Source organism: Pan troglodytes, chromosome 22, assembly GCF_028858775.2.
Source record: "Pan troglodytes isolate AG18354 chromosome 22, NHGRI_mPanTro3-v2.0_pri, whole genome shotgun sequence".
Lineage (NCBI taxonomy): Eukaryota > Metazoa > Chordata > Mammalia > Primates > Hominidae > Pan > Pan troglodytes.
In genome coordinates, this window is record NC_072420.2 from 45,579,361 (window position 1) to 45,600,959 (window position 21,599).

The 21,599-nt window shown below is 56.5% G+C and overlaps 2 protein-coding genes across 9 annotated transcripts in view; one reads left to right on the forward strand and one right to left on the reverse strand.

Moving 5' to 3' along the window:
- Window positions 1–1,436: 1,436 nt before the first annotated feature.
- LOC101059045 (uncharacterized protein encoded by LINC01547) lies at window positions 1,437–6,679 on the reverse strand. Of its 3 annotated transcripts, XM_063803503.1 has the most exons (3): window positions 4,261–4,442; window positions 2,337–2,600; window positions 1,437–1,806 (listed from the first exon to the last, which is right to left on the reverse strand). In XM_063803503.1, the coding sequence occupies exons 1-3, from the start codon at window positions 4,324–4,326 to the stop codon at window positions 1,522–1,524; spliced, it is 615 nt and encodes a 204-aa protein (XP_063659573.1). In that variant the 5' UTR covers window positions 4,327–4,442; the 3' UTR covers window positions 1,437–1,521. The 3 variants fall into 3 exon arrangements, 1 of the variants encoding a protein (XP_063659573.1); XR_010154429.1 differs by lacking the exons at window positions 2,337–2,600; window positions 4,261–4,442 and adding an exon at window positions 5,164–5,299 and having other exon boundaries at window positions 1,721–1,806; XR_010154428.1 differs by lacking the exons at window positions 1,437–1,806; window positions 2,337–2,600; window positions 4,261–4,442 and adding exons at window positions 3,217–3,778; window positions 5,164–6,679.
- Window position 6,680: 1 nt separating this feature from the next.
- Window positions 6,681–21,599, forward strand: part of SLX9 (SLX9 ribosome biogenesis factor) — a 38,724-nt gene continuing 23,805 nt past the window's right edge. For 5 of the 6 annotated variants that reach the window (XM_054675132.2, XM_009441556.5, XM_054675137.2 and 2 more), the window contains exons 1-2: window positions 6,681–6,922; window positions 10,404–10,512. In XM_054675132.2, the coding sequence (XP_054531107.1) occupies window positions 6,794–6,922; window positions 10,404–10,512 (238 nt within the window). In that variant the 5' untranslated portion in view covers window positions 6,681–6,793. The remainder of the gene's footprint in view (window positions 6,923–10,403; window positions 10,513–21,599) is intronic. The other variant, XM_054675134.2, reaches the window with a different exon arrangement.

Consider the following 21,599-nt stretch of genomic DNA (forward strand, 5'->3'; position numbering starts at 1 on the left):
CAAGATTTTCAGGAGTTTCAGGTGGAGACAAAGGCCAGGCCCAGGTGAAAATGTGGCAGTGACAGAGTATGGGGTGAGAACCACGGAGAGAGGAAGTCCCCGAGGCAGATGATGGGACAGAGAGAGGGGACCAGAATTTTTTAAAACGCATCTGAGATGCGTTTGGCAGCCTCAGCGTTGTTTTCCTTTCACGGAGAAAGTGCGGGCAGAAGCCAGCTCTAAAGCCCAGGCTGCCCAGCCTGCACTGGCAGAGCTGACGGAAGGCCAGGGCAGAGCCTTCCCTCCCTGTCACAGACATGAGTCCTGGAGATCTGGAATGAGGCAGATGTGCCCGGGAAAGCTGATCCGCCCCGACCCAGGGCCCCCTGGGTGCCCCTTTGAGCGTGGAATCGTTGCCAGGTCATGGCTCCCTGCTATCGAACACCGGACATGGGTCGTGTGCTGCACCTGGCAGTTGCAGGACCGACACCCGCAATGCCTTAAGAGGTGACGACTGCTTTCCAGGGGCCTGGCTGGCTGACACTTTGCATGGCTCCTGGAGAAGAGGGATTGAGTGGAGTCCACGGGTCATGGCCACGTCCTGGGTGCTGCCTCTGAGGCAGGGCCCGGCTGGGGTGAGGAGGGGCTGAAGACAGGTTCCTGCCAGTTCAGCCTCTATCCGGTGGTCTTCATGCCTAGGAACCCACTGGGGGCTTGTGAAACTGCAGGTGGCTGAGTCCTTGCCATGGGGTCTCTCATTCAGCAGGTCTGGGTGGGGCCGGAGACTGTACCCCACAAAGGGTCCCAGGTGAGGCGGATGTGGCCTGGCGCTGTGTGGCTCTGGACCTAGTCCTTGGGCTTGGGCTGGTGCCCAGGGCCTGGGCTTGAGACAGCTGTGACGCAGGCAAGCCATTTACCCCGTTTGTGGGGACATTACATCTTCCTAGCTCGGAACACACAGGCAGCCAGGGTTGTTATCCACATTCCTCCTCCATGTTCTTTTCTTGAGAACTTTCACCAGGTATGTCAGGAGCTGGGCTCCACCAGGGAGACTCAAGTGGAAAGCCCTCATCCTTGTCCTCCAGGAGACAGGAAAACCTATGGTTACAATTCCAGGGACAAGAGCGATGCATGTGAGGTGTGGCAAATCTCACTGTTCAACTGGAGAAATCAGAGACAGCTTCCTGGAGGCAGTGATACCTGGACAGGCTTCTCCACAGGAGGGAAGCGAGTGAGAGAAGCCAAGTGGGATGGACCCATCATGTAGGGGGAACAGTGCGCGCAGAACCGACAACCACCCCCACCCTAGGCCCAGAGCTCACGGAGAGAGCTGGGCCTCTCGGGGTGACTACATAGTTCCCTGCTGGATCTTAGGTCTTGTCCTTGGGCAGCTCTGCTGAGACCTCTATGCCTGTTCCAGGCTGCACCAAGGTTTTGTGACTATTGACCCTCGACTCTGAGTTGGGAGTTGCTGTATTTTTACTAAGGGATGGAGAGACACAGCCCCCAAACCCCAGGGAGCTGGGCTGGCTCTCCTATGGCTCAGCCCATAGCTCCAGCCCCAGGGATGTCCAGAGGATCAGAAAACTCCCTCCCTCCTTTAAAGCAGCTACCGGCAGAGTCCGTGGAGCTCTTGGGGGCTGGGAGACAGGCAGGAAACCCACCTGGCAGGCAGGCAAGAGCCCATGGGGGAGGGTTGATCTTTGATCTTCCTCTGATGGCCCAACGGGAACTGTGAGCACCCAGCCGCTCACTGGGACATCTCGGTGCAGGGAAAGGGCTGAAGCTGGCGCAGCCACGGCAGCATCCCCTCTCGTGGCAGTGCTCCTGAAACAGAGACGTGGTCTGGGCAGCATGCTGAAAGGCATTTCTGAATGAAGCCTCCTACTGACCTAGAGCCAGCACACACCACTCCAGGGGCAGAGAGGAGAGAGCAGGAGCAGGAGACAGTCCAGGGCAGAGGCAGGCTCAGAGTCCATGGAGACCCTCCCTGGGGCACCCCCTGCATCTGCAGGGGTCCAGGCCTAGCACTGGCTCTGCAAGGATTCAGCCACTCATACTGTGCCCCCCCAGCATGGGGCATCTGTGGGTCTCCCTGAAGGTGGGCACCTGGGCAGCCTTCCTGAGGGGTCAGAGCATCCTTGCAGGCATCAGTGATTCCCTCTGTCCCTTTCACCACTGGCCATGGCTGGAGCAGAGCAGCACCGCATGGTTTGGCTCTGGACAGCCGTGAGGCCCCATGAGGCCCAGCATGTCTGCAGGGGCCTCTCCTAGCCCCCTCTCTGCATTCTGAGGCTTCACTTGTTGAACAGAAAGAGGCAGCAGAATCCCAAATAAGAGTGCATCGTGTCACCTACCAGCTCCAGCGCCTGGGGGCTGAGTGTGGACTCAGAGCTTCTGTCCAGCAGAGGCCCCTGATGTGCAGCTGCACCGAGACACCCAGGCAGGGCGTCACCTGCAAGGTCAGCTGCAAGGCTGGGGCTGGGGTTTGTAATCGCTATTGTCTCTTGGCCTGCAGGATCCTCGCACGTGCCGCTTTGGTCCTGATGGGCAGGACCCAGGTCTCTCACTAGACCAGTGTTTCCCCCTGTGAGGCCTGGAGAGGAGCCTTCTGGCCACTCCTGGGTACAACACGAAGGGAGCAGCAGGCCTGAGTTTTTTATTTTTACTTTTTTTTTTTTTTTTTTTTTTTTGAGACGGAGTCTCGCTCCATCGCCCAGGCTGGAGTGCAGTGGTGCGATCTCGGCCCACTGCAAGCTCCGCCTCCCCGGTTCATGCCATTCTCCTGCCTCAGCCTCCTGAGTAGCTGGGACTACAGGCGCCCACCACCACGCCCAGCTAATTTTTTGTATTTTTAGTAGAGACAGGGTTTCACCGTGTTAGCCAGGATGGTCTTGATCTCCTGACATCATGATCTGCCCGCCTCGGCCTCCCAAAGTGCTGGGATTACAGGTGTAAGCCACTGCACCCGGCCAGGCCTGAGCTTTTTATATACACCAACTGCCAAACATTCCACGTGAATTTCCTGAAACTTCTCTTTGGAAAGCTTCTGTTTGTATGTATAAGGCAATGTGCATGCCAGCATGTCAGTTACAGCAGGAGAGAGGGAACAAGCCATGTGGGAACTGATGGAGCCATGTCACATCCAGTGTCCTCTGCAGCCGCTATGGAGTGACAGGAGGAATGAGGGGCAAACGGTAAGATCTTTATGACGTGAGAGAAGCCAGGCGCGGAGCAGGGAACAGTCAGGTTTAATTGGTGTGAAGAACAGGATCACTGAAAAATATTTTCTCATAGATAAAACTCTTTTTGTATAAAAGTCTACAGAATTGTGATAGGAAACCCATAATCATGGTTTCAAGTGGGCAGAGAACTAGGCTCTGGCATCGGGGGGGAAGGGGAACTGTTCACTGTCAACACCTTTTAGGACGTTTCCATTGGGATCGAAGGGTGGCTCACTCTGCCACTTTGACATAAGAATCACTTCTACCTAAGGCACTTGAAAAATGGCACAGGCAAGAGCATCATCGGATCTCTCCTTTTCTTCCTGAAGACAGGAGATAAAAACGCTCAGGTGAAAGATGCCTTCCCTGTACCGGGCAAAGAAAGATTCCTCTACAGGGAAGCACGTCCATAGCCGACAGAATTCTGTACAGACATTAAAGTAATTAAAGTAATTCCTGTCGTTCTTAAGCCTCCCCACACGGTTTACTTTTCCACAACTGCCTCTTTGTTCAGCCTCCTGCAAAAGCACATAGGTTTCGTCACTTCTTTGGGTCTTTGCTTCCTTAGGAGGGTCCTGTGTGACATAAAAGTGACATTAAATTTGTATACATTTCTCTTGTTAATCCATCTGATTTCAACTGAGTTCCCAGGCCCAGCCAGGAACCTAAGAGGAGGGAGGTGGATATTTGCCTCCCCTACAGTATCATGTACATATATGACTTCTTAAAAAAGAAAATCTGGGGCCACATGGCAGTGGCTCACGCCTGTCATCTCAGCATTTTGGGAGGCTGAAGTGGGACGACTACTTGAGCCGAGGAGTTCAAGATCAGCCTGGGCAACATAGGGAGATTGTGTCTCTACCAAAAAAAAAAACCCAAAAAATTAGCCAGGTGTGGTGGCACATGCCTGTGTTCCCAGCTATTCAGGAGGCTAAGATGGGAGGATCACTTGAGCCCAGGAGGTCACCGTTACAGTGAGCTATGATTGCACCACTGTTCCAACTTGGGCAACAGAGTGAGACCCTGTCTCTTAATTTTTTTTTAATTAATTAGTTACCTGATTAACACAGTTCCTTATTGGTGAGGGATTCTCTACTGTGGTCCTTCTGCAGTCCCACCCCATACATGAATGGCTTCTTTTGAAGCTTCCTCCTTTGTACAGGTGAGTATCTTTGTCACTGCCTTACTCTGTTTTGTGCTGCTATAACAGAATACCACAGACTAGGTAATTTATATAATGAACTGAAATTTACTGGCTCATGGTTCTGGAGACTGGGAAGTCCAAGACAGAAGAGCTGGCAACTGGCAAGGGCCTTCTTGCTGTGTCATCCCATGGTGGAACAGCAAAGAGAGGGCAAGAGTGTGCCAAAAGGGGGGCAAACTAGTCCTTTTATGAAAAATACTTTGATAACAAACCCACTCCCATGATAACATTAACCCTTTCCTGACGGTAGAGTCCTTGTGGTCTAATCACCTCTTAAAGGTGCCACATCTTAATACTAGTATGACGGCAATTGCATTTCAACATGGGTTTCAGAGGGGACCAACATTCAAACCATAGCAGTCTCAAACACTGGGCTGGCAGTGGAAGAGGAGGCTGATCTTTAAATATAGATTTTTTTTTTTTTTTTGAGACAGAGTTTTGCTCTTGTTGCCCAGGCCAGAGTGCAACGGTGCGATCTTGGGTCGTTGCAACCTCTGCCTCCCCGGTTCAAGCAATTCTCCTCCCTCAGCCTCCTGAGTAGCCGGGATTACAGGCATGCGCCACCACACCTGGCTAATTTTGTATTTTTAGTGGAGATGGGGTTTCTCCACGTTGGTCAGGCTGGTCTCAGACTCCTGACCTCAGGTGATCTGCCTGCCTCAGCCTCCCAAAGTGCTGGGATTACAGGCGTGGGCCACCGCGCCCAGCTAGAATATGTTCTTTATAAACAGGCACAATTCCATGAAGTAAACTCACGTTGGAATGGTTAACAGGTAAAGTGATCCAGCTGGCTGAAACAACAGGCATTCACCGGCATCCAAAGTACATAAAGATGAGCACTTTGAGATTGCGCCACTGCACTCCAGCCTGGGTGACAGAGTGAGACTGTCTCACCAAAAAAAAAAGATCAGCACTTTCACCTCAAGAGTCGCTAGGCTCAGATGCTGAACGCACCCTGAAGGAACTCTAAAGATACCAGCCTCTGGAGTTTTCATCTCTGGAGTTTTCACAGCCAACAGCATTCCTAGGTAGACTGGTTGAGAACACGGCTAGTTGGAGGGTAAAAAGAATGACTTGTGAATGCTCAATAGGTCTTTGAATATGTAAGTAGACACGACTTGAAGCCAGTTGCTCAGCCTTGAATATATCCTAGAGTCTATCACCTTGGGCTGTGAGTGGCTTGTGCGGTCATCTGTCCATCTCTCAGCTGGGCAAGAAACTTGATGTCCTTTCTGAGAGGTGGCCCTGGCTCTGCCTGGGACCTGCTACTCTTCTCCAAAGTGCATTTTTTTGTGGCTGGGTTTTCACTGCGGGTCCTGGGCAGGCGAGTGCTGGTGCCCAGTGTTGGGGAACAGGGTAGATAGAGGTGTGGCTGCTACCTGGCTGGGCCCCGACTTGGCAGCCTTCCTTCATGGCCCCCAGCCACAGCCTGTTCCATAGTTTGTTCTCGATGTGTCAGCTTTGTGTTCCCATGAGAACAATGGGCTCCTTGAGGACAGGCATTGCATCGTACCTGTGGTCTCTTCCCTAACGCACCCCAGTACGCCCAGCATAGACAGCACAGGGTGCAAGCAGTCAGATGAGCAGGGCTCCCGTTCCCAGCACGGGACCCAGCCCGTTACCTCGCTGCTATGTTTCCCACGTAAACGGAGCAATACCCAATTCTAAGGAACTGTTCTGAGGACTAAATGGAATAGTGTAAAAAATAAATTGACATGAAGTGAAAGTCAATTAAAATGCACTAGCTTGGCCAGGCGCAGTGTGGCTCATGCCTGTAACCCCAGCGCTTTGGGAGGCCGAGGAGGGAGGATCGCTGGAGCCCAGGAGTTTAAGACCAGCCAGACAACACAGCAAGATCCCGGCTGTAGCAAAACATTAATAAAAATTAGCCGGGCGTGGCGGTGCCCACCGGTGGTCCCACCTTCTCGAGAGGCTGAGGCGGGAGGATCGCTCGAGTCCCGGACGTCGAGGCTGCAATGAGCCGATTTCGCGCCATTGCGCTCCAGCCTGGGCGACAGCGCGAGACTCCTTCTCAAATATAGAATTTTAAAAAGGCCATCTCGACTGCCGCGGGGGTCGCGTCCTCTCCATCCCCGACCTTGGACGGAACCCCGGGCTTGGGTCTCCCACGATCTAGACAGAAACTCGTTGTTTCTCGTGCTCCGCGCCACCCGCGTCCTCCGGTCTGTTTCTCCCAGCTGCGTCGGTGAAAGGCGGAGCGCCGCCACCCTACACCCCCTACCCTGCGCCCGCCCGAGCCGCTTCCGGGTACTTCCGGCGCCCGCGGGGCTCCCGGCACCCGCGGCGCCTGTTTCCGCCGGGCGGCGAGAACGCAGGACCAGCTTCCGGGAGGCGCTCCGCACGTTCGCCGTGCTCCGCCGGGAAGATGGGGAAAGTGAGGGGTTTGCGCGCCCGAGTGCACCAGGCTGCCGTGAGGCCGAAAGGGGAGGCCGCCCCCGGCCCCGCGCCCCCTGCCCCGGAGGCGACCCCTCCGCCGGCCTCGGCCGCGGGGAAGGTGAGTTGGGGAGGCGCTGGCCGGGGGCTGCCGCGTGGGTCCGAGGGCGGGTGAGCTGCGGGGCGCCGCCTCCGGGAGGGTTCCGCGACCCCGGCCTTCCCTCGGGCTCTGCGGGCGTTTGCTGCGCGACAGACGCGACCTTCTTGCTTCGCGAAGCGTCGTAAACTCCGAGGCACCGCTCTGCGCTGCCGTCCTGGGCACACGGACTCGCGCCGCTCCCGGGGAGGGGAGAGAGCCAGGAACCTCCCGCTGCGGTCCAGGGTTGCCACGCGGACCCCAGAGGTTCCTGAATCGCACTGAGCTCCCAGGAAAGGAAAGGACGTTCCCAGAGTTAGAGAAGAACGGAGAGCAAACTGAAGAGAGACCCCGTTCCCTTTAGCAGTCAGCTGCCTGTTTCCCCATCCCACTCAGCCAAGCAAGCACGAATCTACCTTCTGTCTTTATTCTAGACACTGCATGTGAATGGAATTATTGCTTTCAGGATTTTTTTTTTTTTTGGCTTTTGCCTTAAATATTTTGACCGATGTGTCTTGGTGTAAGGTGTCTTTGCATTTATTTTGCGTGTTCACTGAGCTTCTTGCGTGTGTAGGTTAATGTTTTTCGTTACATTGGCAAGTCTTCAGCCATTATTTCCTTGAATATTTTTTTCTGCCCTTTTCTGTCACTCCTCTCTTTCGGATACTTCCATTATAAATATGTACGTCGTGCTTAATGGTGTCCCACAGTGCTCTGAGGCGCTGTTCACTCAGTTTTTCTCTTTTCTTCAGATGGCATAATCTATCTTAATTCAAGTTTACTGATGTTCTGCCAGCCCAGAGCTGCTTTTGAACCTTTCCAGTGAAATTTTCATTTTTTTTTTTTTTTGACTCCAGGATTTATTTACTTTCTCTTCTCCTGTTCCTCCTCATTTTAAAAATAATTTCTCTTTACTGATGTGTTCTGTTTGATGTGAGAATGTCATTATACCTTCGTTTAATTCTTTAGACACGGTTTCTTTTAGTCCTTAGAAATATTTATAATGCCTACTCTGAATTCTTTACATGTGGGCTGCTCAAAGCAGTTTCTGTTGCCTGGCTCATGCTGGCAGGTAGGAGCAGGTGGGCCTTCTTTGAATGTATCACTTTTTGTGGAAAATTGGGCATTTTGGATAGTCCTGTAGCAACCAGTGATTAGTATCTGCTTGATTACTTTGTTTATTGATCTGGAACTGAACTATGTGACCTCTCTCCTTGTCCCCTTCCGGCTGTGTGCAGCCTCTGATGTGCCCCCTTGGCTTTTTTTTTTTTTTCTTCCTGTTTTCCTCTTTTAGCCTGGCTAGTTGGATCTGCTTAAGCTCCTCACTGGTCAGCAATTGTTCTTAAAGCCTCCTTGGCCAGTGGGTTTTTGCCTTTTACCACTGGATACCTCTGGCTTGGAGGTGGCTGTCAGGTTCAGCGTGTTCACATTTTTGACCTTCATTTCTGCCCTCAGAGGCACAGCCAAGGACTAGTAGCTTACAGAGTCCCTCTGCTCACTCCTGGTAGGGTGCGCCCTTGAACATGCGCACAGCCTCCAGACTGCCAGGGATGCGACTTCCTGGGAGTTGTTCCTGGGTCAGAGGGGCTTACTGTCTACCCAGGAGCCTTGGGCACCCTGCCCTCTGCATCCGTCACCACCCAGAGCTCCTTCCTGGTCAACAACACCCGTAGGCGTGAGAGCCCTCGCAGGAGCTCCAGACAAAGCGAGTCCCCTCTGGCAGAGCTATGGAGTTCTTCCTTTTTGCAGCCTACCGCCCCTGGGCAGGAGCTCCGTGTCAGGACACCAGAGATGGGGCAGGAGCAGCTTCAGCTTCTCAGGTGACATCTCTCTCTACTAGCAGGAGAGGGGCGTGCCCTTAGTTGTCTTGGCTCATTGAAACCTGTGCCAGCATTTTTTTATTAAGCTCCAAAAATATGCATTAATGAGATATAAAGTGCTACCATGGAGAATGTCCCAGGTACAGTGGGAAAAGCAGTCGTCTGCCGTATACCAACATACATTCATGATCTGGAAGGCTGCATGCTGCACCCCTTGTCCCCACCTGGTCCCTGTTTGCCTGTGAGGCCTCAGCCTACCTGTGCTGCCTCAGCCACCTGCCTGCCCATCTGAAGGCTGCCCTGGTCTCCAGCACTGTTCCCCCGTGAGTCTGATATTTTCCCACCTACCGACTTTTCTGTCCCTGCCACGTAACCCTCCAAGACCAAGGACTTCTCCCTCAGGTGCTGTGGGTGAGGGCACCTGGGGAGTTGCAGTCCAGCCTGGCACCTCTTGGTGCCCTGGATGCCTTCTACCTCATCTGCATCCTGTCTCCTCCTCTGTAATGTGAGCGAGGCCATATTTTATCTCTACCTTCAAGGTTTTTAGGTTGGGCCTGAGATTTAGAATTACATAAAACAGATTTAACAGGAGAAAAGCATACCCATTCATTGAAGTTTTATGTGACATGGGAGCCTTATAAGGAAATGAAGACAAGGAAGTGGGAGAACTTTGTGCTTCTTTGAGAGGGTGAGAGGTTGAACGGAGGCGGTTGTGGAAAACTAAACCACGTGGGGAGGCTGCAGGAGGGGAGGGGTTGTGTTCACCAGGTGTGTCTGTACAGAGTGCTCTTGGCTCCTCTGATCCGTCCCTGATGATAAGAATGTCACTTGCCTTCTGGTGTAGGAGGGCATCTTCCATATGGGGGTTTTATCTCCTTTCAGGAAAAACAGGGAGGGGATTAATATGCCCTCTTGGTACCTGCTATATTTTTAAGTGCCTTTAGCTCAAAATAATTATTTTGCCAAAGTGACATGTTTTGGGGTGGCGTATTCTGACCCCCTTCAGAAACCTCTGTTGAGGTCAATGCCGCCTTCCCTGCCAAGGTCAGTGAGGCTTGCACATGAATGGGCCGGGCAGCACGGGGGTCAGGGACCGGGGGGTTCTGTCTCCTCACAGTGTGGTCGGCAGCTGACTTGGAGGAACTGAAATCTTCATGCAGGGATGAGTGTGGCTCAGAAACAGACCTGGCAGAGAGGCTGCTGAGATGACTAGTTCTGATGGGATGTGGTCAGTCTGAGCTGAAAGAGCTGGCAGGCTGGGAGCTGCCTATCCTTCATCTGCTCAGCTGCAGGTTTCTTCTGTGACACAGGAGAATGTTGTAGAAAGAGTAAGACGAAATGGTTGGGAAGGAAATTTGGTTCTTGAGATACTGGTCCTGACTCCTGAAGAACCAGGAGTGAAGCCCGTCTGGTGATTGAAGGCAGGGAGCAGGTGGGCCTGGGCGCTGCGGGTCTGCCCTGGAGCTCTGGAACCGGAGGCTCCTGCTCTGGGAGGTGAGGGTTGTTTCCCCCAGGTCCTCCCGGGCAGAGAAGCTGGGGAATCCAGGTTCTTGTCCTCCATCTTCTCCTCACCTTTAATGTCCCTCTGAAACCACAGAGCAAGTCTCACACCTCTTCTTTTCGTCCGTTTTTGTTGGGGACATTAGGACTGGGCGTTCATCAACACCAACATCTTTGCCAGGACCAAGATAGACCCCAGCGCCTTGGTTCAGAAGCTGGAGCTGGACGTGAGGAGCGTCACTTCCGTCAGGAGAGGTGAGGCAGGCTCGAGTGCACGGGTTACCATGCTGATGCCCAGCAGATCTGGGATTGTTCACTCACACACCCGAGGTCTCAGCAGCTTTCCAGCTAACCTGTACCTGACAATGTCCTTGAGCAAGGGATGCCCCTGGCTGTTTCTTGGGGCGATTCCCCAGAGTAGATTGCAGCTGCGGTTTTGCCCCTGGGCTGCATCATGTCCCCGCAGCTCTGCAAGAACTGCTCTGCATCCTGGCAGCCACGCTGAAGCCACAGGAACTTGGGCTTTGGTGACCTACAGGGTTTGAACTGTTTTCTCCGTGTGTGCTGATTCTCTCGTGGTCTGTCTGTATGTTTGGGGCAGTTTTGATCCTTTTCTTAAACAAGTGCTTTATGTGTTGCAGAGGTTAGCTGCTTATCATTTTGTACAAATAACTCTTGAGGGTTTAGATCCTGAAGCCGAAGCAGGGTCCTCTCAGTTTCATCAGATCCATGCGCAGCCCTTCCCCGTCTCCTGGTTGTGCTCCTTGCAGCCCTGCAGCACACACGTCAGCCTGGCCAGTGAGAGGGTCTGGGAACTCCCACTCACTCCAGTGTCCGGAGCTTAGCAGGGAACGCAGTCCCCCTGCACCTCCTGCTGAGTCTGAGGTGTTTTAGAGAGTTCCCGGCCACCATGGTCAATGCCGGGAGTGTTGACTTTCTGGCTGGAGGATGGTGAGCAGTGTCACTCCCCAGGGATAAATCCAGGAAAAAGCTTCCTTCACTCATCTAAGGGAGTCGGTGAGGAGCACAAGGAATACTTTTTACATCTTGACAGCCTCGGGAAGCCATAGGTTGGGGAGGGAGAGGGCCTGGCTGTAGGGGCAGAGCTCAGGGCACCAGTGTGACAGTGAAGACTGCACGTGGCTTCACAGTCAGCAGAGCTGGGAGCGCCAGGACAGGGCAGGAGCCGGGTCTGGGGCCTGTAGATGGCCTGTTAAGATCGTGGGCTCTGGGCCTCTGCCCCTCACCACCTGGTAGCCTCTGGCTGGACACTTGATCGCTCTGGGCCTGGGCTTTGCACCTGTCAAAGGAGGTAACAGTATTTATCTCCTAAGTTCTTGCAGTTTTGAGGTTGAGATGAGGTAGTTGGTGTGAAACGTTTAAAACAGTGCAGTGAAGGCTGTGGAGGTGCCCGCTCTGCATCTGTTGACCGAGGTTTGTCTGGTGGGAAGGCTGGGGATGAGTGGGTTTTGCAGCTGCCCAGAGGTGGGCCAGCCCTAATTCCTTGGGCACAAGTCATGTGATCATGGGTGCTCTGTGACCCTTAGCTCCATTGTCCACAAAGCAGCGACAGACATAGCTCATAGATGCTGAGGGCCTCACTGTGCCTCTAGAAAGATCCAGGTACATTTAACCAGTGCTGGCTTCCTGCTCCTTCTCTCCAAGGAGGACCTGGTGAGGTGACCAGGCCAGGTAACTCCAGAGAGAAGTTGTGCCTTCCAGCCAGGAACGCTTGATGTGGGTGGTCCGCCCGAGCTGTGTCCCTGGTTGCTGACAAGGCCTTTAAGGCTGTCCCCAAGGGGATGGGAGTCGTGGGTCTCAGTGACCTGGCTCTGGCCTGAGCTTCTCAGAGCTCTTTCACACAGCAGCCTCTTTCCTCTGCCTTTTCTTGGCCCTCTCCCTTGAAGCCCCTGTGGCTCATCTGGTCCCCAAGGTCACCTGCTGCACTGACTGTCACGTCCCCTCTTCCCCTCCTAATTTAGGGAGACGTCACGCTCACGACCCGTCTTGCCTACCAGGGAAACTCCTCTTTAGCAACATCTGGCCTCGCAGCGTTCTTGGGCTGAGGTCGTGCCCAGCAGCCCTGTGGCCTCTCCTTTGAGCCACGCTGGATCTTTGTTTTTGTTTGTTTGTTTTTTGTTTGTTTGTTTGTTTGGAGACAGAGTCTTGCTCTGTCGCCAGGGTGGAGTGCAGTGGCATGATCTTGGCTCACTGCAACCTCCGCCTCCTGGGTTCAAGTGATTCCCCTGCCTCAGCCTCCTGAGTAGCGGGGACAGGACCACAGGCACATGCCACCACGCCCAGCTAATGCCACCACGCCTGGCTAATTTTTGTATTTTTAGTAGAGATGGGGTTTCACCCCGTTGGCCGGGATGGTCTCGATCTCTTGACCTCGGAGATCTGCCTGTCTTGGCCTCTCAAAGTGCTGGGATTACAGGTGTGAGTCACCACGCCCGGCCTGGTCTTTGTTTTTTGTAAGCTCAAACCTCATTAATTTAGAGTAACTGGTGGGAGAGGGTAGAAGCTTGAACTTTACAATGTCAAAGATTGATTTCAAATTTCAGAACCACGTTATCAGAGTAGAGCATAGAAATGTTTTCTTGAAATAATTGAACAATAAGTTGAAAAAATTTGAAGATTCTATTGTTTGTGAGTCCGTTGGGTAATTAATTTTTTCTTAATTCACATACCCTTATTTGTGCATAAAAATCTTAAAGCTTGTGCTGACCGGACTGTAGCGTGGCCCGTTCTGGCGCTCCCCAGCCCTGAGCTCGTGCTGACAGTAGCGTGGCCCGTTCTGGCACTTCCTGCTTGTGTGCAGGTGTTTCCCATAGCCCGCCTTGAGGGGCACAAGGATGGGAATTATTTGAGTGGTGCGGCAGGGTCAGGGTTTTGGGTGTTGGGGAGGAGCCTTGGCCTGGGGAGGCACTTAGTGGTTCTGGCCAGGAGCCGGTGGCTTTGTGCACTGCCCATGGCTGTGATTTCTGCCTTGGTGCCCCAGGGGGATTCAGGAGAAGGTGCTCCAAAATGGTGCCTTGGAGGTTGTCCCTGAGGTGCGTTCCAGGTGGCTGTCCTGTGGGAGGGGCGTTCTGAGCTCATCGCCGTGGGCCCCCATTACAGCCCTCCTGGAGCGAGGCCTCTGGCCAGCCGTCTCTGGCTGTGGCTCTCAGCCCACGGTTCTGGTGCATATTCCTTCCACCGCCCTGCTGTGGGTTTTCTGCACTGAAGAGCCCCGGGCTGGATGAAGGGGACCATCGGACATCACAGAGGGCTCAGACGGAGGGACAGGCCTCCACTTCCCCTGCCCTGGGATGTGAAGCACCAGCTTGGCAGGGTGGCAGGGCCCACAGACCCTCATGGGTGGGACCTGCAGACCCTTAGAGGAGTAGCCCCACAGGCGGAGGGGCTTGCCCTGGTCTGGGGGCTCCAGCCCCTTTTCTTCAGGCCTCCGAGGTATCCAGGCGCCTCAGTGGGGTCCTTTGCATCTTGGTTGCTCCTCACCACGTTCCTCCCTCTCTCCAGGAACAGTTCTGTTTTTTTGGTGTGGTCTCCTCAGCTCCTGATTGGCTGGTGCCCTGCGTCCCTACCCCCACCCCACCCCGGGCTTGTGCTGGGGCCTGAGTGCCCATGTCATGCAGATACTGCATCCTGTGACTTGGCCGCCACCCTTCAATGACCTGCCTGGCTATGGAGGTGAGGTGGCGGCCTGTGGGTGCCTGTCTGCCTGGCTTAGTGCGACACCGCCTTCCCAAGATGTGTCTCATCGTCCGTGCCCTGCCTGAGTCAGGAATAGCACTGCATGCTGCGTCTCTGGCCAAGGAGCCGGGTGGCCCAGGGGAGGGGTCTAGGCTGTGGCCCATCACCTGGTGGACACCCGTGTGCCCATCTGCGCCCCTCCTCTCCCCCTCTAGCCCTGGGAAGTGGTGGGGCTTGTTAGTCCCTGTGACTAACAAGTTCATGGCATCTTTCCTATGTTTTTTTTCAAGCCCTTGGGATCCCAGCTCGCCAGGAAGCCACATCTGACCCGTTTCCCTTCCTGTGCCCTGGAGCCTGCCTTACCCTTACGGGCATCCTGGGAGGGACCCTCTGAGCTCTGCAGCCTCCTGCCACGGGAGGGGGAGGGCATGGGTGCAGGGCTGAGGCTGGCCTAGAGTCCCCTCCCCGCCCCAGCTCTCTAAGACCCCCTGCACCTCCCCAGCAGGACTCAGCTTTGCCTGTGGGCCGCGTTGTGCATGCAGGGGCTTTGCGGCAGCCTGTGGACCCCATGTCGGGGCTATAGCTCCTCCATGTCCGCTCTAGGGGTGGCGAGGGACCTGTGGCAGAGCCGGGGTGAGCACCCGTCTCCTGAGCCTCCCCCAACGCAGTGCCACCTGCTGTGCGTGCTGTGTGGCCAGCTCTAGCTGGCTTATGCGATACCAGAGCCTGGCAGCCGGCCGGGTGTCCAGTGGTGGCTGATCCTCCAGCCTTGGGCACGGCGCCAATCCTTGGCATCGGGCATCCGGGGAGCTGGTCATGCAGCATCGGGCAATCGGGCGTCTGGGGAGGTGGTCGTGGAGCATCAGGCGGTCTGGGGAGCTGGTCGTGGAGCATCGGGCGGTCCGGGGAGATGGTCGTGGAGCATCGGGCGGTCCGGGGAGCTGGTCGTGGAGCATCGGGCGTCCGGGGAGCTGGTCATGCAGCATCGGGCGGTCCGGGTAGCTGGTGGTGGAGCATCGGGCGTCCGGGGAGCTGGTCATGGAGCATCGGGCGTCTGGGGAGCCGGTCATGGAGCACACTTAGAATTGGATTTCTAGTTCTGTGTTCCTTCATACCAGAAAACGAGCCCGCCTGTTTTCAGACAGGCACTTGGGACTCAAGCTCAGACACAGGCAGGGTCGGGCAAGGCCTGGTGTGGACTCAGAGCCGGGTGGGGCTGGGGCCCCCTGGAGCAGAGGATGTTGGGAGGCCTGTCACCATTGCTGGAGAGGGAGCTCACAGCACGGTGGACGGCTTGGGGGCGGGGGGGCCATGAGAGGTGCCGGTGGTGGTACAGGATTTTGGGGGTGTTGCTTTTCTGGCCAGATACCTGTGGCCGGTGGCACCTTTACTTGAGTTTTGTCCGGGCCCGCTGGGCTCATTTCACCCACTTGGCCTGGCAGGCTGAGCTCAGCTCATGCTACTGGCCTGGATCTCATGCCTCCAAGGGAGACTGGAGTCAGGCGTGGAGTGGTGAAGTGTGTGTGTGAGCAAGTGTGGGGTCCGGCCATTGCAGGCCAGCGCCAAGCCACCCTCAGCCCCCGCCTTGGCTTCCTCCCAGAGCTTGTTGATGCCCAAGGTCCAGAGGGGGCCAAGGTGGCAGGGTCTGAGTGTGTGCACACCCAGCCGGGCTCTGACAGCACCCGGGCTTGGCCCCAACCCCCTCTTTGAGATTGGAGTGGCCGTTGGAAGCAGCGAGAGGCCAGGCAGCAGGAGCAGGCATCTCTGAGTCTGCAAGGGTAAGAGTGCAGAGAGGCCAGGGTCCCGAGCCCCGACTTGGCTGCTGCTTGCTCCTGCTCCTGCTGGCTCTGTGGAGCATGCAGCCCTGGCTCCCCCTCACACGGTTTGTGACCTTGCCCGGGGGCTGCTCCTGATCTGGGAGTGGATTGTGGGCCCTGGGCCCTGGGCCCGGCTGTCAGGAGTGTCGGGCCTGGCAGTCACACCGATGTGGGGTGGATCCTAGGGATGCAGCCCAGGTGGCCCTGTACCATAGCCTCCTCCAGAGGAACCCAGCACCCTCGGCCGGGTGGACACAGGGACCACACTGCTGTCTGGGTCCCCAAAGCGCGGCCCCAGCCCCACCTGCTCCCCAGAACCCTCTGTGCAGCCGCAGCAGGCCAGAGCGCACCATGGGGCTAGGCTCTGAAGCCACAGAGGCCTACTCTTAGACGCAGGGCACAGGGCACCCACCGCCGCCATTGCTGCTCCGGCAGCCACTCCTGCCGCTTCTGCCTGCGTCTCCCGGCTGTGTACGACCTGCTGCTGCTGTCAGTGGAACACGTCTGCGTCTGCAGGCGTGTTGGACTGGGTGACGAGGCCACCAGGCTGTGGTGCAAGGACATCCCGAGCTCCTGCACCCAGCCCTTGGGCAGGGCTGGCTCCCCCGGTCAGCACAGAGCGCTGCCCAGGTGATCGTACCTGCTTAGACCCCACTCCACCCCCAGGCACCTGCGGTGGAGGGCGCGACCTTGGCTTCCTGGCCGTCCCTCTGCCCTGGTGATCTGGCCAGCAGAGGGCAGCAGAGCTGTGTCCTTGTCAGGTCAGCCCAGGTGTGGGACAGTCCCGGGATAGAGACGAAGGCTCTCCCTCCTGCCTTGCACAGCGGAGACTTGGGAAGTCCCAGCTCCTCATCAGACAGTACAGACTCTGGGGTTACAGGGTTGTCTTCAGGGATTTTTTTTTTTTTTAAGATAACTGGAAAATGGCAGAAAATGAGCCTTGCCCCACCCTGCCTGTGTCTCTGGGCTTGAGTCCCAGGTGCCTGCCTGAAAACAGAATGAGCTCATTTTCTGCTATTTTCCAGTATCTCAAAAAAAAAAAATCCCTTTTTAAAGACCTTTTTTTACAGTTGTGAAGTCAAGGGTATGACAGAAACCATGCAGAATGTACTTGTTGCTTATATCTACTCCCAAGTTAAAATAAGAACAAACTGACGAGGAAGTTACATGGAGATGGCTCTGTGGAAGCGAGGCTTGGGGTCAGATGGCCTCGGCTCGGCCGCAGCTCCCTGTGTGTCACCTGCCTTGGCTGCGTGGTGCGGCGGCTGGGAGTGGCGCGCCTTCTTACCTGCGCTCCTGCGGAGAGTGTGGCCGTGCCAGCCGGTATGTTGGGAGCCCAATGACTTGTTGTTTCTTAAGCCAGGCATCCTTGTGAGCCACGTGTTGTTGAGACGCTAGACTAGGGGTCGGAGGCGTGGCCTATGCCAGTCCGGCTGGGAGCGTGGCCCTGTTGGTGGCGCTTCTCAGGCCCACGGTCACGCAGTCACATGGTGCCATGCTGAGGCATTTGACTTGGACCAGACATAGTGCTGTTTCCTCCCATCTTAGTGGGAGTCAGGAGCCAGCCAGGGCCTCTGGGGTTCTAGCCTCCTGCACCTCCTTGCCGGCGTCCTCAGGGTTTCTGCGATCACCTCCTTCATCTGCGAAAGGGGGGTGTCGGGGGGCTGCTGTAGAACTGCTGTGGGTTTATCCTCATAGAACTTTGAGCACAGAGACTGGCCCAGGCGGGTGTGGGCTGCACCTGTGCCTGAGGATCACGGTGACCCCACCTGGTCCCTGTCCTGGAGCACGTGGCGGCGACTGGGTACACGTGTCGTGGGCACAGTGCAGCAGGCTAAGCCTTCATCGGATTACAGTTGCCGGTTTGATTTAAAGGCCTTAAAAATGGTTTAAACACACAGCAGCAGCAGAACACACAGGAGAAGATTCCTCTGGGCTTGGCCAGCCTCTCCTGTGCCTGTGTCTCATGGCCTGGCTCCTGTTCACTCAGCTTGAGATGAAACCGTGGCTGCTGCCATACTGGGCGCAGAGGAGGCTCCCATCTCCTGGTGGCGCTGAAGCCCACAGCCATCCAAGGGGCCAACATCTTGCGGCATCGCGCAGGGAGGTAGGAGAGAGGCAGGGAGAGTGGGCATGGATGGCCCTGGCTTGCTGCACAGCCTGGGAGGAAGCAGGGGGACAGGCTGTGGATGTGGCCCTTGCCCGTCCTGTTCAAGTCCCAGCTCTACCATCTGGATCCAGGGGCTGAGTCCTCAACGCACAGGGTGAACGTCTGCGTCTTTGCCCACTGTGCCCCACTCACTGTCATGCCTGTGGCTGAGACTTGAAGGTTAGGGATCAACTTTTACCTAAAATTACTTCTGTAGAAAATAACATTTCATGATTGAGAAAGCAGCGCGTATGCACACATTGCAGAATAGACAAATACGCAACATTGGGAGATAAAAGCCAGGCCCTGCCCCCGGAGCCGCCCGAGCACACTGTGTGGGCACCATCTCTCACTGCCCGAGGGCACTGTGTGGGCACCATCTCTCGCCTACATGTGTTCTCGCCCAGGCCTGCTGCACGTGCCGATCACTAACCGGGGTGGGGCATCTCAGGAAAGGCCCTTAGCTAGCAGTGTCTTCAGGAGCCCTTGCTGCTCTTTGTCCGAGCAGGGTTCGCCCGTCGTGTGTGGCCTTTGTGGGCCGTGCACGTCTGGATCTCACCGGCTCGCCGAGGTCCCTGGGCCGCTGTCTTGGGCTTGCGCTGCTCGCCCCCAGGAAGCTCAGCCACTGCCTTTTTCTATTTGCCAGACAGCAATCGGCAGCTTCCCTGGCCACTCAGGGAGTGAGTCCTCCTCATCAGAGCTGTCTGCTGTCAGGGCTGATGTTTAAGTTGTTTCTGGAACTTTCACATCAGAGTGTGTGGCCTGATCACCTTGGGCCTGGCCTGGGGATTCCCGGGGCCGCCTTCCATCACCAGAAGGTTGGCCCCAGGGCCCTCCTTCTCCCCTACAGGACTGGCCCCAGCTGCTTCAGGACCGCCCTCCCATGGGGGATGCTGTGCCCAGCAGAGGTCTTTTGGCCGAGTGGACAGTTGGGGTTATGTGGCCCCACGCCCAGCAGAGGTCTTTTGGCCGGGTGGACAGTTGGGGTTGTGTGGCCCCACGGGACCCTCCCTCGTTTGGGGTGCTGCTATGTGGGTGTCCGTGTCATGTGCTCCGGGCGCCCCCCTGCCTAGGAGACGGCGGGGCAGTGTCTGAGCATGTGGGTTGCTATTTCTGAACCTGGCACTTGGAGCTCGGTGGCTGGAGCTATTTAAGGTTCTTGACATGTTCGGTTGGTGGGGCCTGGCTGGCAGCATCCTGCTGAGGCCATCTGCACGTCACTGTCCTCATCGACAGCTGGGGTGGGAGGGCAGCTGAGTGTTTTCAAATGGAAACTTAGGGGTGAGCAGGGAAGGGCTGGGGCCCCAGGTGCCACTGTATTCTGGGTGTGGCACTCATTCTGACTTGCAGGTGCCATCCTGAGACTAGGAGGTCCCGAGGGCCCTGCCTCTGGCAGCCTCCCCCTTGGCACCCCACCTGGTGTGTTTTCTAGACCCCGCCTGGCAAGGCCCAGGCCGAGCCTGTGCAGCAGGCTCTCCTCATTCACTCCTCAGACACTGCTCCTCATGGGAGGTGGCAGCGAGTGCCCCCTGGCTACGGGGCTATCCCTTCCTCTGTGGGCGCATGGCCGGCCTGTCACGTTCAGGGGCCCTGGGCACTGTGGTTTTCTGATGTGTGCTTGTCTGAGGTGTAGGCAGGTCGTGGAGGCTGTCTTGCGAGGTTCCCTAGGTGGGCCCCCAGACCAGCTGAACCCACCAAGAGCTGCGAGTGCCTGTACCTCCCAGAGCAGGATGCCTCTAGGTGAGCAGCACAGCCACTCCCTCGGGCACCATCCCCAGCGGTGGGGCCCTGTGTCCGGGCCTCGGGAGCCTCTTCTGCACCACCCCCGGCGGTGGGGCCCTGCATCCGGGCCTCGGGAGCCTCTTCTGCACCACCCCCGGCGGTGGGGCCCTGCGTCCGGGCCTCGGGAGCCTGTCCTGCACCATCCCCGGCGGTGGGGCCCGGCGTCCGGGCCTCGGGAGCCTGTCCTGCACCATCCCCGGCGGTGGGGCCCTGCGTCCGGGCCTCGGGAGCCTGTCCTGCACCATCCCCGGCGGTGGGGCCCTGTGTCCGGGCCTTGGGAGCCTGTCCTGTGTTGACTTAGGACTGAAGCAGTTCTCTGGGGCTTCTTCCTTTCCAGGTGGGACGGGGTAGTTTGGGCAGATGCTGAGGACACAGGCCAGGTGTGGCTCAGGAGGCCAAGAGTGCCCTCTGGCCCCACAGCCTGGGTTCCTCAGTGCAGTAGCGTGACCTTGGCGCTCTGCATTCAGTGTCCCTGGGTCGTGCCACCCCCCGGGGAGCTCTTGGCCATGACTGCTCTTCCCTGCGGCGCTGCTGGTACTTTCCTCGCCGCAAACCTCGGCCGCACCCCAAGGCCTTGCTGAAGCCCTCAGTCCCAGTAGCTGTTGATCCTTTGGCATTTTCTGCATCACGACCATGCCATGTATGGGGACAGCGGTGGTTCTGTCTCTTGCTTCTCCATTCTTAGGCCTTTGACGTGTTTCTCTTGCCTTGTTACCCTGGCTGGGAGCTCACAGGACAGCAAGAAGCCACGCTGCTCCCGGGGCACATGCTGCATCCACCGCTGGCTGCACTGCCCTTGGGGTTCTGGAGGGTCCTTGTGGGGTGAGCTAACACTGGGGGTGGGTGTGGAGTGTGCCAGGAGCCTGCTGCTGTGTCTGTGGAGAGAATCCTGTGGGGTTTGGAGCCCACGTTTCTTGTTTGTATCAGCTCCATGACACTTGCAAGGCCAGATCCCGCGGACTCTGCGTCTTCTGGTCGGTGGGTTGCTGAGGGGAGCAGAGGGGCCGAGCGTTCTGTGGGCGCCGTGCACAGGCTGTCTCCAGTGCTCCTGGGTACCCTTCTCTCAGGGGCCCCGTCTCCCAGGCCACCTTCTCTCGGGAGGAATGTCGAACCCCTGGCTGGGGTGGATGGTGTTGGCTGGAGGGTGGGGGCTGCCCGATGCGGCACTTTGGGAGCTCCGGCTGTCGGCAGGTTTGTCTGTGGTTTTGAATGTCCACCCTCAGGTCCTGGGAGAAGGGAGTTGAGGTGAGCCCTTTGCCTTTCCTCAGGACTGCAGAGGTGGGCACAGGGCCCAGTGGTGGAAACGTCCTCCGGCCCTGCAGCCTGGGCTCCTCAGCACAGTAGCGTCACCTTGGTGCTCTGCGTCTCAGTGTCCCTGGGTAGCGCCACCCCCCAGGCACTCTTGGCTGTGTCCCTGGGTAGCGCCACCCCCCAGGCGCTCTTGGCTGTGACTGCTCTTCCCTGTGGTGCCGCTGGTACTTTCCTCGCCACAAACCTCGGCGGGGGGTGTCTGCCGATGCGGACCCTGGATGGCGGTGCCTGGTTTGTTCCAGTACGCTGTCTTTGACCAGGACAATTTGTTACCAATTTTTCAAAAGGTCTTTGGGTTTTTCTTTAAAATGGACACCTAATGACAAACATGTAGTATAAAGAAAGAAGAGGCCGGGGACGGTGGCTCACACCTGTAGTCCCAGCACTTTGGGAGGCAGAGGCAGGTGGATCACTTGAGGTCAGGAGTTTGAGACCAGGCTGGCCAACATCATGAAAGACCCCGTCTCTACTAAAAATACAAAAATTAGCTGGGTGTGGTGGTGTGTGCCTGTAATTCCAGCTGCTCCGGAGGCTGAGGCAGGAGAATGGCTTGAACCCAGAAGGCAGAGATTGCAAGATGGTGCCAC

Bases quoted from the DNA above. Each gene is read 5' to 3' on its own strand.
- LOC101059045 (XM_063803503.1), bottom strand. From the start codon at position 4,326: ATGGGGTGGGACTGCAGAAGGACCACAGTAGAGAATCCCTCACCAATA. The intron at 2,601-4,260 runs GTAACTAATTAA...TGTTGTACCCAG, and splicing joins TAAGGAACTGTGTTAATCAG to GAGTGGCCAGAAGGCTCCTC. The intron at 1,807-2,336 runs GTAGGTGACACG...TCTCTGTTTCAG, and splicing joins GCCCCCAGGCGCTGGAGCTG to GAGCACTGCCACGAGAGGGG.